At 47.3% G+C, this 16,559-nt stretch overlaps 1 protein-coding gene across 3 annotated transcripts in view; it reads right to left on the bottom strand.

Annotated features, from left to right (window-relative positions):
- The window catches only part of PHF20L1 (PHD finger protein 20 like 1), a 375,592-nt gene that overhangs the window by 72,767 nt on the left and 286,266 nt on the right, over positions 1-16,559 (bottom strand). For 2 of the 3 annotated variants that reach the window (XM_029592049.1, XM_029592048.1), the window contains exons 14-16: positions 15,566-15,800; positions 3,277-3,381; positions 1,376-1,540 (exon numbers count right to left, since the gene is read on the bottom strand). In XM_029592049.1, coding sequence (XP_029447909.1) covers positions 1,376-1,540; positions 3,277-3,381; positions 15,566-15,800 — 505 coding nt within the window. The remainder of the gene's footprint in view (positions 1-1,375; positions 1,541-3,276; positions 3,382-15,565; positions 15,801-16,559) is intronic. The other variant, XM_029592050.1, reaches the window with a different exon arrangement.

Below are 16,559 nucleotides of genomic sequence, written 5' to 3'. Positions count from 1 at the left end.
AAATAGCAATGAAAATGGAGGTGGTCTCTAAGGCCCCCCCCCACAGGCAGAGAGAAGGGGGGGTCTAAATTCGCTGCGAAATTGCGAGTGCGCTGGGGACTTAAGGCAGGCAGAGAGGAAGGAGGGAAATCCTCTCCTTCTGACACTGCATCAGCATCTGCGCTTGGAGCGGGCAAAATGGCCGCGCTCCCTCGCCGAGTGGGGGCGGGTCAGGCCTCTGCCCCCGAGCCGCTGGGATTCATCGCGGTTCGCTCGGCCGTGATAAGGGAGAGCCGCGGGCTGCACCCAGCCGCCGAGAGGGTCCCTAGCCCGCGGGGATACACCGAGAGCAGAGACCCTCCCGGGAGAGCCGTGTCCCCGACTCCCCGCAGGCCGTGCAGCCGGAAGCGCGCAGCATGGCGATCGCGGGGCTGTCAGCAAAAGCGCACGAAAAGTTATGAAGAAGAAAGCTATCGCACTGGGTGAAGGGTCCACCCCCTCCGGAGCCCCAGGGGCCATTTCGTGGCAGGCCGGGGCTGGAAAAAGACTGCACCACTGGCCCATTACTAACAGGTCTGTGAGTCTCTTTTTTTTTTTTTTAAACAAGAAAAGTAACCAAGTCCTTTCAAATATACCGGCAGTCTCCTTGCTATGGTAAACTGCGAGCCCCCTTCAGAGGAATGCACACTTCTGGAATGTAGGAAGGGGGGAGAGTGACCAGCCCACCGGTGAATACTCCCTCTGGCCACCCAGGAAAAGAAAAGCTCCGGGAACCTGACGTTAGGGCACTGCCCTGCCTAGCTTGCCATGAAGTATGCCTCCGCTCAGCCTGCACCAGAAAAGAAACCTTAAATATTACTAATATTACTAAATTAATTTTAATTAGAAAATTCTGCTTGTAGGTTTTTTTTTTTTTAAAGAATAGAAATTGGTCTAGTCAAAGGTGCTGGTACAGTCAAACCTGTGCAATCAATGATTAATCTGAAAAGGATCAGAGAAATACTGAGGGATCGCAGGTGGCACACTGGTATATCTAGGGGTGCTTTTCAGCTTTTCTCTGACTCCATCTGCTGGAAGGGAGGCATAACCCAGCAGTCTGGACTGATCCTGGTACATACAGGGAATGACCTTTTTGCTGCAAACACAATATGCTTTGATGGTCTTAAACAAAAAAAATCTTAAGTCTTAATACATGATATCACTTATAACTTTATAATCATCATTTTACTTTGCTAGCCAATCACTAAAGAACCAGACTTAACATCTCTTCATGTCTGTACACTAATGGCTACCTTCAAAAACAAGACAGACCTTTTTAAAAAAAATTTTCTAGTTTACGTATTTGATGCTTTGAGATTATAAAGAAAATTAGTATTCCATTTTGAGAGCCACCTACTTTCTCCACTGAGGTCAATAGAGAGAATTGCTCTTGGAAACTGGTACGAGGTGTTTTTCATTGTAAACATGTTTCGTAGCATCAAAGAGCTGCTGGAGGACCGTGTCACAGGAGAAGTGCACCTCTCCAAGTATTCCAGTGAACTTTCCTCGAAATCTGAATACTCTAGAATAAAAAAAAAACAACCACAAACTATACAGTTATTAAAAGACAGGAAAATAAAAATGTGGATTTCTGGTAGAAAAACATTTAACTGTTGGTCTTAGATGATGTCTCCAGATACCTTGGTCTCAAAAAATTCCAAAATGGTTTTCTTCACATCATTTCTCACTTATAGCAAAATAATAGTTTATAAAAAGCAAATAAAATGTCTGAATGAAAAAAATAAAATGAAATCAATTCTTGAACCAAGGTATGCTAATATAAAGTTCAAGAAAGGGCTTTTCAATATAAACACTTACTTTCAATCAAAAGAATTTTAGTTCAAAAAACACATGCTAGTACATAAAAATTCCTTTTTCAATTCTGCAGTATTTTACAACAAAGTTTCTGCTGGTTGCTGTGTTAGTCCACTGTCAATCCCCCCACCTAATGGCTAGCTGACACTGTACTCCTGAAACCCAGTAAACTGTGCAGTCAAAAGTACGTTTTTTCCTCCCTATACTATTCACAGTCTCAAGTGCTTGCATATTTTCTAACTTCTGACTCCCGTTTTGTCTTCTATTCTGTGTGTGATTCCTTTCACTAGTTCTTCTCATTCATCTGACTGATATCTTTAGATATTTAAACTTGATTTCTCGCCTTCCCTTTCAGCCCAGTGTGAATTACATAGCACTAAATCTGCCTACACAGAAAAAAAAAAGCTTACAATAGACAAACATCATCCCAAATAAAATATTCCTTACACCCCATCCCCTAATTATTTTATCTCACTTCTCTACATCTTTCCTGCTAGCAACACCTCTATTTCTTCCCCACCTTCCGTATCTGTACCCTCCCCCTATAATTCTAATGATGTCACATCTCTCCCTCCATTTCTCCCCACTGCCCTCAGTATCACCTTTCCTTTAGCCCCATCTCACACTGCCCATTCTCAAATCCTTCTCTTCTCACAGCTCTTCATCATCCTCCCTATTTGCCCTGAGCCAGGCTTAGCAGCAGCAGCAAGAACAGTAACAGCACAGAGCAGACTGGTCCCTGTGCAGACTTCCCCGGCTTCTCCACATGCAATAAGCTCCCCTTCCACATCGGAAAGCGAGGGCCTGAGCAGGAGAGAATGCATCAAAGATAAGGTACCATGCACCTTCATCTACCACCTACTTCTATGCTTCGGGCACTGTCGCAACAATCCTCTAGCCCAGGGGTGGCCAACTCTGGTCCTCGAAAGCCACAAACAGGCCAGGTTCTCAGGATATCCACAATGCATATTGCACGAGATAAATTTGCATGAACTGCCTCCATTGTATACAAATCCATCTCATGCATATTCATTGTGGATATCCTGCAAACCTGGCCTGAAGGTGTCCACCCCTACTCTAGCCAATCAACACCGACCATAGCTTCCCTTCAAACTGGGACAAGCATGCCCATTGGCCAGCCAATAGGTGTCTCATTAGCCATGGCATTTCAGGCCATGTCTAGTCCAGTAAGCCGAAATCTGGTCTTATGCAAAACAGTGAGCAGTTTTGCTGATCCACTGTTGTGCCAGCCAATATTAAAAAAAAGAAAAAAAAAATGTTATGCGATGCTCCCATTGTGACAACAGAAAATATATAAATAAATGATCCTTCTATACTACCGCTTCCACCAAAACGAACCTCCTCCTTCCTGTGCATCAGTTTAAGCAGCAAGGGGAGACCTGATGCTGATTATTGGTGCACCAGCTGCAGCCCCATACATACCAGGCTGCTTGGATTTCTTCTTCTTCTTCTTCTTTTTTTTCTGCTTGGACTTAAAGTGATCTTTCTCCTTTTTCTCCTTCCGTTCTTTTTCCTTTTCTTTCTTTTACCTAACATTTATACATTAAAAAAACATTGTCAGTTCCCTTAAAAAAAACCCAAAACAAAAACATTTCAATTATTTTCTGGGATTTTATTTTATTTTTATTTGATTTATATTCTGCTTTTCAGGAACTCTCAAAGCAGATTACATTCAGGTACTGCAGGTAGGTGGGTCCCTATCCCCAGAGGGCTTACAATCTAAGTTGTAATTTCTGTTGTAAGAAGCATTTGAATGCTTGCAAACTGTTTATTTGCAAGAGAAGGATTCCACCCTCTTTGGCATTCCGAGACCATGGGCTAAATCCAACTCATACTGACACAGCAGATCTGCAGGTACACAGTTAAAAGCATCTCAATTTGCAACACTATGCATGATCATTACTGAGAGAACCTCTTTTGGCTGGCTATTGTGATTGGCTATTGGGCTTCCTTTAGCTGATGGTTTAGGATAGATGGGGGAGGGGAGGGGGCTCTCATGGACTTTCATACATGACTATCTGAGTACTTCTTCATTAATCTTCATTGTATTCCACTCTACAGCCTAAATATTTATTTATTTAGAGTTTTTCTATACCGGCATTTAAATATGTTGAAGACAGCTGATGGAACGGAGGTTTAGCTGCTTTTAGAACCCGGTGCTGCAATTAAAACATGGGGGCTTCTTCTCTTCTAAGGTCCGTGAGAGCAGCCTCTACACTTAAGACTTTTTTCCTCAGCCTTCACAGATTTGGTAATATTTGTTTCTCGCTCAACATTAACATGCCCAGAGTAAGTTACAATAGAATAAAAAAATGTAAAAACAGGAAATCAATAATCCAAAAATAAAGACACCAACATGTTGCACATAAAAAAAATGGTACAGCACTGAAGGATCACAGATCCTTGTAGTGAATTAATCAAAAAATGAAAAATGAAGATTCAAATTTAATGTGGACAAGTGCAAGGTGTTGCACATAGGGAAAAATAACCCTTGCTGCAGTTACACAATGTTAGGTTCCATATTAGGAGCCACCCAGGAAAAAGATCTAGGCGTCATAGTGGATAATACTTGAAAGTCGTCGGTTCAGTGTGCTGCGGCAGTCAAAAAAGCAAACAGAATGTTGGGAATTATTAGGAAGGGAATGGTTAATAAAACGGAAAATGTCATAATGCCTCTGTATCGCTCCATGGTGAGACCGCACCTTGAATACTGTGTACAATTCTGGTCGCCACATCTCAAAAAAGATATAGTTGCGATGGAGAAGGTACCAAAGGTGAGAAACGGGCATTTTGCGGAGGGATATTCAAAGGAGCTGCTGCCAAGTAGCCACGACCAATGGCTTACAAACAGGTCGATACAGTAAAGTGTGCTCCGTCGGAGCGCACTGTCAGCCTGCTCTGGACGCGTGTTTTCCCTTACCCCTTATTCAGTAAGGGGAGGAAAACACGCGGCCCACCCGCGGCACCTAATAGCGCCCTCAACATGCAAATGCATGTTGATGGCCCTATTAGGTATGCGCGCGGGATCCAGTAAGTAAAATGTGCAGCCAAGCCGAACATTTTACTCTAAGAAATTAGCGCCGACCCAAAGGTCGGCGCTAATTTCTTCCGGCGCCAGGAAAGTGCACAGAAAAGCAGTAAAAACTGCTTTTCTGTGCATCCTCCGACTTAATATCATAGCGATATTAAGTCGGAGGTCCCCAAAAGTAAAAAAAAGTAAAAAAAAAAATTTGAATTCGGCCCGCGGCTGTCGGGCCAAAAACCGGACGCTCAATTTTGCCGGCGTCCGGTTTCCGAGCCCGTGGCTGTCAGCGGGCTCGAGAACCGATGCCAGCAAAATTGAGCGTTGGCTGTCAAACCCACTGACAGCCGCCGCTCCAGGCCAAAAGGAGGCGCTAGGGACGCGCTAGTGTCCCTAGCGCCTCCTTTTCCTCGTTTGCACCGCGTCACCTCATTTGCATACTGGATCGCTCGCACCGGCGAAGGGCCGGTGCGTGCGCTGGGAGAGCGGGCGTTCGTCCACTCTCCCGCGGTTTTACAGTATCGATCCGAAAGAGATTTCAGCCTTTATAAGAGCACAGTTTACTAACCTGCAGCTGAGTAGTGATGGCGTCTCCACAAGGTGCCCGTTTCTCACCTTTGGCAAAAGAAAATTAGGGTCTTACCTTCTGCTAATTTTCGTTCCTGTAGTACCGAGGATCAGTCCAGACTCCTGGGTTTTGCCCCCCCTCTAGCAGATGGAGACAGAAGTTTATAAACAAAAACTCCGCCTATAACTAGGCTGGTGCCACCTACAGTCTGGCAGTATTACTAAATGTCAAAGTAGCAGGACCAAACTCAACACAGAATCCTGATAATACTGAAAATTTCGTAACTCCAACAAGAAACACAGTCCACCCAACCGGGTACCGAACTTGAGGTAACGAACAAAAAACAATTCTGGATTTCGAAAACACAGAGACAGACCACACATTCTCTCCCGGCAGAAAAATTCCCAACAATGGGTGGGACTCTGGACTGATCCTCGGTACTACAGGAACAAAAATTAGCAGAAGGTAAGACCCTAATTTTCTTTTCCCTGTACGTACCAGGTTTAGTCCAGACTCCTGGGATGTACCAGAGCTTACCTTACTTAGGGTGGGAGCCGGAGAGACCTGCTCTAAGCACCCCTTCTCCGAACCCCGACGACCCTGGAGCTTTCACATCCAAACGATAGTGCCGGGCAAAAGTGTGGACCGACTTCCAGGTGGCCGCCCTACAGATCTCCTCTGTAGAAATATGGTGACATTCCGCCCAGGAAGCCGACTGAGCCCAAGTAGAATGAGCCTTAAGCCCCACGGGCAACGACCTCCCCTGTAGCAGGTATGCCGAACGAATGGTTTCCTTCAACCATCGAGCAATCGTAGTCTTGGAGGCCGCCTTTCCTCGTCGAGAACCACCATAGAGCACGAACAGGTGGTCGGACTCCCGGAAACCATTGGTGACTTCCAAATAATGCAACAGTACGCACCTCACATCCAACTTACGAAGATCCTTAGCCATAGGATCCGAAGACAGCACCTGCCCAAAAGACGGCAACTCTACCGTCTGATTCACATGAAACGAGGATACCACCTTAGGTAAAAACGATGGTACCGTTCGCAACGAAACTCCCGAATCCGAAATCCTCAAAAAAGGCTCCCGACACGACAGAGCCTGAAGGTCAGAAATCCGTCGCGCCGAGACAATGGCCACCAAGAATACCACCTTTAGAGTTAAATCCTTAAGCGTGACTCTGCGAAGAGGCTCAAAGGGTGCCGTATACAACGCCTTAAGGACCACATTCAAATTCCACGAGGGGCACGGCTGCCGAAACGGAGGACGCAGATGCTTCGCCCCCCGAAGAAAACGCACTACATCCGGATGTGCCCCCACTGTAACGCCATGCACCCTACCGCGGAAAGCACCTAACGCCACTACCTGTACCCTCAAAGAACTACAGGAAAGCCCCTTGGCGAGCCCCTCCTGAAGAAACAGCAGTATATCCGGGATAGCCGCTCGGGTAGGCACTACACACTGCGCTCCAAACACCAAGACTCAAAAAGTCTCCACACACGCACATAAAACATGGATGTAGACTTCTTCCGGGAACGCAAAAGAGTAGAAACCACCGACTCAGCGTACCCCTTGGATCTCAACCGCTGCCTCTCAAAAGCCATGCCGCTAGACAAAAGCGATGAACCAGGTCGAAACAGACGGGCCCCTGGTGCAACAGGTCTGGCATAAACGGAAACCGAATCGGGCCTCCGACCGCTAGATTCAACAGATCCGCAAACCATGGTCTCCTTGGCCACTCCGGGGCTACCAAGACCACGTACCCCGGGTGCTTCTCTATCCGACGCAGCACTCTTCCTATGAGGGGCCACGGAGGAAACACGTAGAGCAACACATTCAGCGGCCACGGCACCACCAGCGCGTCCACGCCTTCTGCGGACGTCTCCCTTCGGCGAGCAAAGAACCTGGGAGCTTTCGCATTCCGGAAGGTAGCCATCAGGTCTACCGCTGGCGTGCCCCACCGATCGCAGATGAGCTGGAACGCTCCGTCCGCGAGCTCCCACTCTCCGGGATCCAACCAATGGCGACTGAGAAAATCCGCCTGGACGTTCTCCACCCCGGCTATGTGGGAAGCCGCAATACTGGACAGGTGGGCCTCTGCCCATTGCATCAACGACCGAGCCTCGGCCACCACCGGCTGACTCTTGGTTCCCCCCTGTCGATTGATGTATGCTACCGTGGTCGCATTGTCCGACAGAATCCTGACCGCCCGACCGCGAAGAAGGGGAAGGAACCTCAGGAGAGCCAGCCGTACCGCTCGAGTCTCCAACCGATTGATGGACCACGACGCCTCCCGAGCCGACCATGTTCCCTGAACCGCCTGCCCGAGACAGACCGCTCCCCAACCGAGCAAACTGGCGTCCGTGGTAACCACCGTCCACGATGGAGTCTCCAACGAAACCCCACGCACCAAGTTGTCCCGGCAAAGCCACCACGGCAAGCTGTCTCTGGCGTCTTGAGTCAATGGCAAGCTGAGGAAAAATTCCTCCGAGACGGGGCTCCAGCGGGAGAGTAGCGCTGACTGCAATGGCTGCATATGAGCAAACGCCCATGGTACTAACTCCAGCGTGGAGTTCATAGAGCCCAAGACCTGTAAATAGTCCCATACCACCGGTACTGGTTTGCGTAACAACCGGACAACCTGAGCTTGCAACTTTGTTATCCGCTCCTGTGTGAGAGCCACCTGCCTTGACACGTTCGAACAACGCTCCCAAATATTCCAGGGATTGAGACGGCACCAGATGGCTCTTGGCTGCATTGACCACCCAACCCAGCGAGCGTAACCGTTGTAGAACTCGCTGGACCGCCAGATGACAAAGCTCCCTCGACTTGGCCCGAATCAGCCAATCGTCCAGGTATGGATGCACCAACAGCCCCTCTTCGCGAAGTCTCGCCGCCACCACCACCATAATTTTGGTGAACGTGCGCGGAGCCGTCGCCAATCCAAACGGCAACGCTTGAAACTGATAATGCTGCCCCAGCACCGCAAACCGGCGAAACCGCTGGTGCTCTTGACGAATACCAATGTGGAGATACGCCTCCGTAAGATCCAGAGAGGCCAAAAACTCCCCCTTTCTTACGGACGCGATGACGGACCGTAAGGTTTCCATCCGAAAACGCGGTACCCGTAGACACTTGTTGACACTCCAGATCGAGAATGGGACGAAACGTTCCCTCCTCCTTGGGTACCACAAAGTAAATGGAATACCGGCCCTGTTGAAGCTCGTCGGGAGGGACCGGCACCACGGTCCCGAGCTCGCGTAACCGAGCCAAGGTGACTCTGACCGCCTGACGCTTTTCCGAAAAACCGCAAGGGGACACCAGGAAGCACTGAGGTGGGCGGCAAGAAAAATCTAACGCGTAGCCGTGTTTTATCACTTCGAGCACCCACCGATCCGACGTGATCTTGGTCCATTCCGCGTAAAATTGGCTTAATCGGCCGCCAATTTTGGGAACAGGGGAATGGACCGGCCTCACATCATTGCGGTGGCTTACCGCCCTGTGCCGACTGACTGGCACCCGGACGGCGGAAACGGCGGCCACGAAAGGACTGAGAATACGACTGCTGCCGGGAAGCCCCGTGATGGAACGACGAGTTCGACCCTCGAGTCGCCCGAGGCCTACGACCACCGTGAAAACGGGGATGAGAGGCCGGTGCCCCCCGGTACCGCTGTCTGTCCTCCGGGAGACGGTGGACCTTATTCTCCCCCAAAGACTCAATTAAATCTTCCAATTCCTTGCCAAACAGCAGCTTCCCCTTGAAAGGAAGGGAGCCCAATCTAGCCTTAGAGGTGCCATTCGCCGCCCAATGGCGGAGCCAAAGAAGTCGCCTCGCCGCCACCGCGGAAACCATAGTCCGCGCCGAAGTGCGCAGAAGATCATGAAAAGCGTCGGCACTGTAGGCTATAACTGCCTCTAACCGACTGGCCTGTCTTGCTTCCTCCGGTGACAGAGACTCATTTGCCAGGAGTTGCTGAGCCCAGCGAAGACCTGCTCTCAACGAAAAATTACTACAAACCGCTGCACGGATACCCAACGCCGACACCTCAAAAATGCGCTTCAACTGGACTTCCAACTTCCTGTCCTGAACATCCTTAAGCACAGTACCTCCCGTAACCGGGATGGTGGTCATTTTGGTTACCGCTGCGACCGCGGAATCAATCCGTGGCAGTCGCAATAGCTCCAGTACGTCCTCGGGCAGAGGATACAGTTTATCCATGGCCTTTGCCACCTTGAGACCCAAATCCGGAGTATCCCACTCCTTATAAAGCAGATCCGATGCTGAAAAATGGAGCGGGAATGCCGAAGACGGGCCCCGGAGCCCCAGGACAACTGGATCCGTCTGGCCAAGATGAGATTCAACCTGAGGAAGCGGGATCCCCAGCTCCCCCAATATTTCCGGAATGAGGGGTCCTAATTCCTCTTTATGGAAAAGCCGGACAACCTTAGGGTCATCCCCCTCCGTTCCATGAGGGCCAGAACTTTTAGTGTCCGTCTCCCCGTCCCCATCAACCCCCCTCGGGGGCTGGGATGGGAACTCCGGATCCTCCTCCGGCTCCCCGAGCTCCTCCGAATCCGACGAGGAGTCCTGGGGAACCCCGGTCTCCCGGGGGCGAAGGGGTCGGACCCGAGCCAGCCCCCCCTCCCCCGGGCTGGATTTTCGCACCTTCTCCACCGGAGCCCCAGACTCCGCGGCAGGGGTCCCCTGTGACCTTTTCCTAGCCAACCGTCTGGCCTTAAAGGCCTTGTGCATTAGTAAAACAAACTGTGAATTAAAGGAAGAGTCCGAAGACTCTTCCTCCTCGCTCCCTTCCCCAGGGGAATCCGCATCCAAAATGATAGCCCCTGTCGGCCTGTCCCCCCCGCAGGACCCCGCTGGGGGGACAAACGCGGAGGATCAATCAACCCCGCTGTGTCGCGCCGGCCCGCGCTGAGAAAATGGCCGCTGTTCCCGCCGAAAAAGCTGTCAAAATGGCGGCCGTCCCCGGCTGCCCCGAGGACGACCGCTCCGAAAATGAAGAGACCGCGGAGCAGGGCTCAACGCGCGACTGCCTGCCCCTCCGGGCCCCCGGAGCTACTGACAACCCCCCCTCTCCGCCGCCCACGCACCCAGAGCACAGGCTGTCTTGTGACAGCCGTGCCGCCGCGGGCCCGCAGGCCCTGCATGCTGCCTGCCTGGGCATCAGGAACGCCGCGGAGACGGAAGAGAGCCCGAAGAAAACAGAGAAGAAACAAAAGTAAGTTTCCCCGGATCGCTGAGCCCCAGCCCCGAGGAAGGAAACAAACAGCCAACACTCACACACCGACAGGAAAACAACCAAACACACAGACTAACTTTTTTTTTTTTTTTAAACTTTACCTCGGATCCGGAGCCGGCTGGGGGGAGTGAGCCGGGACCCCCGGTATCACCCCCAGCCCTGTAGTTGCCGGTACATGGGGCTCCCCCACTCCTGGGCTGCCTCAACCAGAGGGAAGATCCCCTCAGGACCCTACCGTCCTCTGGGAGGCGGGGACTGGGACCAGCAGGCAAGCCTCTGCGGTCCTCCCCTCCTGACCTACCTGTCAGTGACAAAATATTTATTTTATCTAACTCAAAAAATTTTCTCTTCTCTCTTTTTTTTTTTTTACACAACCTAAACTAGGCCCTAACAGACGGTAGGTTTTGCACCCTCTCCACCTGCTAGGAGACAGAAGAATACTGCCAGACTGTAGGTGGCACCAGCCTAGTTATAGGCGGAGTTTTTGTTTATAAACTTCTGTCTCCATCTGCTAGAGGGGGGGCAAAACCCAGGAGTCTGGACTGATCCTGGTACGTACAGGGAATTCTCTTTACTGATATTTTGGAACATAAATTTGTCTGTGTCCTCTGGGCCTCTGTCCCTCCCCATGCGGCGAAACACGGCCCGTGTCGGGGAACTGAACTTTTACTCTAAGTATCCTTGAATAAAAGGTGGAAACGTTTGCCTTGAATCTTCATTTTTCATTTTTTGATTAATTTCACTACAAGGATCCGTGATCCTTCAGCGCAGTACCATTTTTATTTATGGTTAATCACCACTAACGTACACCACTCATCGTCTCTGCTTCCTATTGGCACATAAAAAAATGACATCAAAATATAACATATAACATAACCACAAAGAACCATACAACTTAAGACAGATCATTAACAGGACAACAAAAACATACACCCCCCCAGACAACCAACAGAGAATAACAGCAGAATTATAAGACTGCCATCATTTAAAAATGGAAGCCTCAACCTACTACAAAATAAAACCAATCCAGTGATACAATGGAACAATTGTTTCTATTTTGTAAACTAAATTGAGTAACAAACATCAGATGGAAACAATTCATTTATCTTTTAGTTCCACTTATTTGTTTAGCAAACACTGTTTCCCGAGTTTCAATGCCTTTAAAATTTTACACTGAAAAAAATGCAGGATCAATAATTTACTAACGCATTTACTTTGGGATGCTTTATATAATTTAAAATTTGCAATACTGAACACATCAAGGGGGGCATCCAACCAACATGAAACTGTATTACAAGTTTCTGCCCACGCTGAGAGCATAACACTACAAAGTCTGTTTGCATGCACAGTAGTAAGAGATGGTATCTAAACAAATGGTAAAATTACAGGTCAAAACAGACATTATAAACTAAAACGTAATTCCTGGTGGAAATGGGTTTGATGAGAGCAACTGATTACCATGACCAATTATCACTAACAGCAGCAATCCCTAAATAAGTGATGGCCAACCTTTTGCGCTCAGTGTGTCAAAATTCATTAAAAAAACGAGCATAACTCGGGTGGTGTGTGACTTCTAGAAAAATCCATAATTTTGTGATATTTGTAGCTCTAATATTAACAACAAAAAGTTATAATTTTAATATATGTTCTGTATTTATTAATAAAGCAAAAACAAATACTTCTTTACCTTACCTGCTTAGTGACTTTTTTGTTGCTGAATTTCATTGGCTAAATCTTTAATTAAAACACTCTCTCCCCCTCCACCCCCCCCCCCCCCACAAACTCTTACTCCCCTGGATTTTCTCATACACACTCATGCTCTCACACTCACTGGCTCCCTCACACACACACACACACACACACACACTCACTCACTCACTCACTCTGAACCCCAGGCAGGCTCCCAGTCACTCTCACACCACTCCCGCTCCATCCTCCAGGCAGGCACCAATTCATTCTCACACACACCCCCAGGCAGGCACCCGTGCATTCACACACATACACCCCCATGCAGAGTCCCATTCATTCACATGCACACACTAAAGGCAGACCCCCCTCTCTTTTGCCAGCAACCTCAGAACCTCTCTCATTCCTCTCCTGCCGCATGGCTATTGGGGAGGCGCCGATTGCTGCTACTGACACTGAAGCCCATTCTGCTGCCTCCTCTGTGCAGGCCCCGTGGGCTTCCACTTTCTCCATGCTGATCTCGTACATTGTGAGATCCGTAGAGAAAGTGCTATTCTTGCACATTCCCAAAGATTACATGTGCCAATCACTAAAAAGTAATTAATTTTGTTTTTTACCTTTGCTGTCTGATCTTCGTTTTCTAATTGGTTGGTCACAGGCTTTTTTTCCCACCTTCCCTTTCTTATTTTGTTTTGCCAATTCCTTTTATATTGTCTTTTTTTCTGTTTCTTTTCTCTCCATCTTCTTCCCTCACACACAGGCTCTCATTCTCACATGCATTTCTCTCTCTCTCACACACACACAGGCTCTCACTGTCACATGCTCTCTCTCATACAATCATTCATACACTCAGTCTCTCACTCCCACATGCTGTCTTGCTCAAGCACAGGCTCTCACTATCACATGCTGTCTCTCTCACACACACACAGAGGCTCTCACATGCTGTCTCTGCAAACATTCAGGTCCTCACTCTCACACACAATCTCTCAACTCATCTCATACATGCACACACACACCCCCCTCTACAGACCCTCAGCCTCTCTCTCACCTCTGGGCTTCCTCTTCTCCGGTCGCCGCAGGATGGGCTCTGCAGTGGCCCTGCTACCGGGCCTCTTCCTCTTCTCGGGCCACTGCGACTTGAGATTCGCGGCGGCCCGTAAACGCAAGTGCTACTCCACTTCTGCACGCGCTGATGCTTCCCCTCCTTCCTGCCCACGCGGCTCCGGCAACGCACAGGCAGGAAGGAGGAGGAGCATCAGCGCGTTTAAACGCGATCTTTTTCTTGGCCTTGCCGATCTGCCTGTTGCTGCGCCCGGGGGCATTGGGGGGATAATAAAAAACTAGTTTTAAAGGGTCGGCGCAGCCGATAAAAAAAAAAGGCTCTGCGCAGCCGATAAAAAAAAATAAAAATTCCCGATAGTCCACAAAACGCTGCGCGTGTCAGCAAAACGTCTTGGCGTGTCACCTCTGACAAGCGTGTCATAGGTTAGCCATCACTGCCCTAAATGGTCACTGTCCATGTACATGATAGAGCACTGCACAGCTTAGCTGACCCAGGTGTCTCATGGAAATAAACAATGCTTTGTGATAGCAGTGATAAGTTGACACTATGCATGCACTATCAATAATGTCTAAGTTTAACAAATGAAGATAAAGCAGAAAATGTGCTGTGCTCTTTTAGGCTGAGAGACTCACGTTCAGCATTCAGGTGGTTTCAAATCAGGATGACACCTGAATGATATCAGTAGAGTCACTCGTACCATGTTCTTCACCTACATACTACTCTCTGAAAGGATTTTCTATAACTATTGTTTTCGCTCTTTGATTTTAAAGTCTTCAGGGTAGTGGTGATCATAAGCTGGTCTTCCCAAATACCGCATCTCAATAGCCTTGTGCATCCCAAGTTTGATGTTCAAGTGGACCGAGTTTGACACTTAATTTAATCCTTTCAAGATGTTCACTGTTGCCTTGCTTTAAGTGCGGGCTTATGTGAATTTAAGGGAACTAATAAGTCTAGGCAGGCACAGTGGAAGTTCTCTTGCCTCAAATTCTAACAAACATCAGGAATGCTGTTGTATAATCTTAATCAAAATTTTATGTTTATGATTGCAAGATCCATCTTGTGTGCCCATTTTCTTTTCCTAGTCCAAATGCAGGGCTTTACCCTTGTTTCCCCACATCTAAGGATATCTTCGCTTGTTCAATATCTTCACACATTCCAATACTCTTTTTTTCCTCCACCTGAGGCCAGAACCCCTTCTGTGAATACTTTATATTACTCCTGAGTCTACCCCTTCCGCCAGCTTTATATTGCGATCCTTTGTTTTAAATCTTCCTTCACACCGAAAATCACGTGCCTCTTTGTGTATCAGTTATGCCTCTGAGGTATGTGTTCGTCTGTCATATCCTCTCTTTTTTCTAGGACACACATAATTAAAACCCTCGATCTTATCATCAGAGAGAGTAGCTTCTGGAAACAGATCAAAGATTATGTTGGAACAGCAATTAAATGGCACTAAAGGTGTCTATTTTGTTTTAATATATAATAAAAGTAATGCATTAGGGATTTATCCCATTTTGGAAGATTTACAATTCTTTCCGAAGAGGACTGCATCAAGCAATGAGTAGATCCATACAACACAAAAGAGCGATAAGCACCTTCAATATTCTACTGCAAATGGATCTGTTTTTCACAGTATTCAGTAAGTACTTATGAGAAATTTGCATAAAACCTGAACCAAAACTACTCTGTGTCTAAATAAATCCAGAACTTGATTTTTATCCAACACGTCATGCCCAGTTACTGGGTAACTTGTCCCTGACAAGGCAAAAGTTTGCAAAAATAGGGAACTGATGGCAGCCCCAGCAGCAACAATTTGGGGCTCTTTGAAGGGAAAATCAACTCTAGATTTGTTTTTTTTGCCCACCTGAAGAAAGCTAAATTTTGCTAGTCTGCAAGGTACAGCATAGAGTGGTATTCTCATCCATCCCAACATCTTTGCCAGCACACTGAAGTAATGCACATTCAGAGGAAAATCAAGCAAACTTAACTTCAAAATTAGCTAGGCTCGAGTATTCCATTTCTAAAGGGGCATACTCTTTTTGTGCTGATTAATAGGGAACATTTTAACATTAGAACAGACGGAGGAGGTTCAAATAGTGCTTGCTATTCATACCAAATGACGATGAGCTTTTCTCTTCCAATTTCACTTTTCTCTCAGTTTTCGTTACTCCTGTAGGCATAAATAAATTAAAATTAACACAAAAAGACTCTCCCGGAAACAGTTTTTGACTTATCTTCTTGTTTACAAAATCCCACAACAGACGCCAGCTCGTCTTGCTTATGCTCCTTAGGACTCTGCTCATCGACATGGAAACTTCCTTCTGGTTCTTCCAGCATCGCACATACTTAAAGTCCAAGATTCAAGCAGCAGAGAAAGAACATTAGACTACAAAATAACAGAGGCAGCTGCATTAAATGCTTCTGTTAGTCACAAAACATGTAAAATTCACACTGACAATTTCACAAAAAAAATTCCTGTATTTTGGTCTTCTCTATTTTGGGGGGGGAGAGGAGATTTATTTTTTTTTCTTTTAATGAGAACAATCTCTGTAAGAAAGCTAAAATATTTTGTTTTCATACAATCAGCAAAACAGTTACAAAATATGTATATATTAAACTAACAATTATACTGTAAATTCCTAGTAAACTGAGAACTGCTTGCAGGCCCAAGTCGAAAGCAGTGCAACAGTCAAAACTGGAGCTCTGCTAATCTGAAGGATACATTACTGATCCATGTTATAGAACAAGTGCCATTTACAAAGAACTACTAGCCCAAGCTGAAGTTTATAATAGCTGCAGGTTTGCAATATGATTTTCAGAAGAGAGGATCTGCTGCAGCCAAAAATCAGATTGGCCTTATTTCCAAACATCTTCCCACTCATAATAATTAGTGGAAGCCATCATAAGGATACACTGGGAAAAGATCTAATATTAGCTTTTTAAAATTAGGGTCTGTTAAGCTTAAACCTTTAGAGAACAATATTCAACTTACGTTTAACATTTGAAAAATACTGTTTGGCTATTGCTCCCATTACTATGGGTAAAAGGAAAGGTCAGGGGAGGAAAAGAATGCACCTTGAGTACAATTTGCATCTGCTTTAAGG

Source organism: Rhinatrema bivittatum, chromosome 2, assembly GCF_901001135.1.
Source record: "Rhinatrema bivittatum chromosome 2, aRhiBiv1.1, whole genome shotgun sequence".
Classification (NCBI taxonomy): domain Eukaryota; kingdom Metazoa; phylum Chordata; class Amphibia; order Gymnophiona; family Rhinatrematidae; genus Rhinatrema; species Rhinatrema bivittatum.
This window is presented reverse-complemented; position numbering and strand designations above follow the sequence as displayed.